Source organism: Bidens hawaiensis, unplaced genomic scaffold (assembly GCF_021521415.1).
Source record: "Bidens hawaiensis isolate Kalapana, Puna unplaced genomic scaffold, B.hawaiensis_p1.1 tig00015792_1, whole genome shotgun sequence".
NCBI classification, from domain to species: Eukaryota; Viridiplantae; Streptophyta; class Magnoliopsida; order Asterales; family Asteraceae; genus Bidens; species Bidens hawaiensis.
This window is the reverse complement of record NW_027492411.1, coordinates 495,351-497,221: the sequence shown is the minus strand read 5'-3', so window position 1 is coordinate 497,221 and position 1,871 is coordinate 495,351. Positions and strand designations below refer to the sequence as shown.

Sequence of the window (1,871 nt, the reverse complement as noted above, 5' to 3'; positions counted from 1 at the left end):
TTACCTCATGATTCGGCTTTGCAAGTTCCAAGAGTCATCTATAAAGTGTGCAGTGACGGCCATAAACCCTTTTCTTTGATGGTTAGCTGTCCACATATCAGTAGTTATTGCCACTCTACTTGTGATCCTCCCTAATAGTTTCTTAGTTTTCACCCTTTCATATTCATAAATTTTTAAAATGTCGCTCTTGATGGTATTTCGACTCGGAACCTTAAACAAAGGTTGAAGACCTTGAACAAACTTTCTAAAACCATGATGGTCCACCGTTGTAAGAGGATACTCGTGCACAATAATCATCTCCGCGAGATCTCTCCTTGAGTTGTCTGGATTAAACGCGTAGTTGGAGAGATATGATGAACTACCATCAACTTTCTTTTGCTCCATAATCAAGATGCTTTGTCGTATATCTTTAACAGTTCGTCTTGGACAACGTTCAAAATGATCTCGTAAATGCGATGTGCCGTTTTTGCTTGAACCTCCTAGCTTTTTCTTACAATAGTTACATTCCGCCTTATCTTCACCGTTCACTTTCATTAATTTAAAATGGTTCCACACGGCAGATCTTTTCCTTTTACCACCGACATTTTGACCATCTTCAAAAGTATCATCAAGGTTAGACTCATCGTGGGTAGTAAAGTTAGTTGGTGGTGGTTCATTAGAATCATGTACCCCTTCACTGCTTCCTTGAGGAGTAGAATAAGTAGGAGTGTTTGAAGCAACGGGAGTAGGAGTACAAGTGTCTGAAGCAAATTTATCACCTTGTGATGCCATATAGTTGTAAAAACCTACAAAGAAGAAGTTTGAAATAAACCAATTAAATCATTGTGTAATATCAATTACATCAACCCACTACAAACGAATTTTCATAGCCTAACTCCTGTTCAAACTGAAGCCATTCTATTTTTCAAATTGACTATTCTGGGTAATTTTGACCAAAACCTTAGTAATATGCTTATGAAGTCTATGGTTTGTATAATACAACTGTTTCTTAAATCCCGAGGGTCTTTATGATGGTTTACGCAACAAACTATTGTTCTTATGGAGTTTGATTCATATTTTACACCAAGGACAACTTCACGGTACAATAACTCAAACACTCAGAGTCCAAACATTAATAAACAGAACAATCATAATCACAGTCCAAAGACTGATTAACAAATCACTCATCAATTATCATGGAAAGAGGAAACCCCTAAAACAAATTAGATTCCCCAAATCAATTATCATGTCAATCATCAATCGCATAGAGAACGGTGTATCATACGATATGCAACAACAACAAAATTAGGTCAATTTCAAACGAAAAACCCTAAAAAAGGAGAAAACATAGAGGAACAGTTAATTTAATGGAAAAAGAAAAAAGGCCATGAGTAGTAATAGTGGGGAAGAAAAGAATGGTGTGTGTGTGATTAAAGAGTGAGATTACATACTTCGGCTGGGATCAAAACGAGGAGGAGGAGGAGGAGGGTGGTCCGGTGGTGCAGACGGCGATTGAGTGGATGGTGATGGTGGCGGAAGAGTAACAGCAGCAGGGGCTGGATTGCCGGAGTCTGGATTGCCGGAGTCTGGAGTAACAGCAGCAGGGGCGGCGAAGCAGATATGAATCGGGGGCGGACTGGCGGAGTCTGGATGTCTGGATGTAGGTTTTTAATATATATATATATATATTATTTATATTTATATTTATATATTATATCGGGGCGGGTCGGGGCGGGGGTACCTGAACCCAAACCCGAACCCGAACCCGAAACAATCCCCGAAACAATCTCCGAAACCCGACCCGAAACCGAAAAAACAAAACCCGTCTCGACCCGAAATAAGCCGGTTTTCGGGTTTCCCCGTCGGATTCGGGGATTTTTGCCATCCCTATG

General features: G+C 40.0%; 1 protein-coding gene across 1 annotated transcript; it reads right to left on the bottom strand.

Annotated features, from left to right (window-relative positions):
- LOC143549809 (zinc finger BED domain-containing protein RICESLEEPER 3-like) lies at positions 1–771 on the bottom strand. The gene is made up of 2 exons (XM_077040610.1): positions 477–771; positions 1–407 (listed from the first exon to the last, which is right to left on the bottom strand). Exons 1-2 carry the CDS (start codon positions 769–771, stop codon positions 1–3), a joined length of 702 nt encoding a protein of 233 aa, XP_076896725.1.
- Between the last annotated feature and the right edge of the window lie 1,100 nt (positions 772–1,871).

Coding starts and splice junctions, on each gene's coding strand:
- LOC143549809 (XM_077040610.1), bottom strand. CDS start 771: ATGGCATCACAAGGTGATAAATTTGCTTCAGACACTTGTACTCCTACT. Junction 408..476: donor TTGTAAGAAAAAGCTAGGAG/GTTCAAGCAAAA, acceptor GAACTGTTAAAG/ATATACGACAAAGCATCTTG.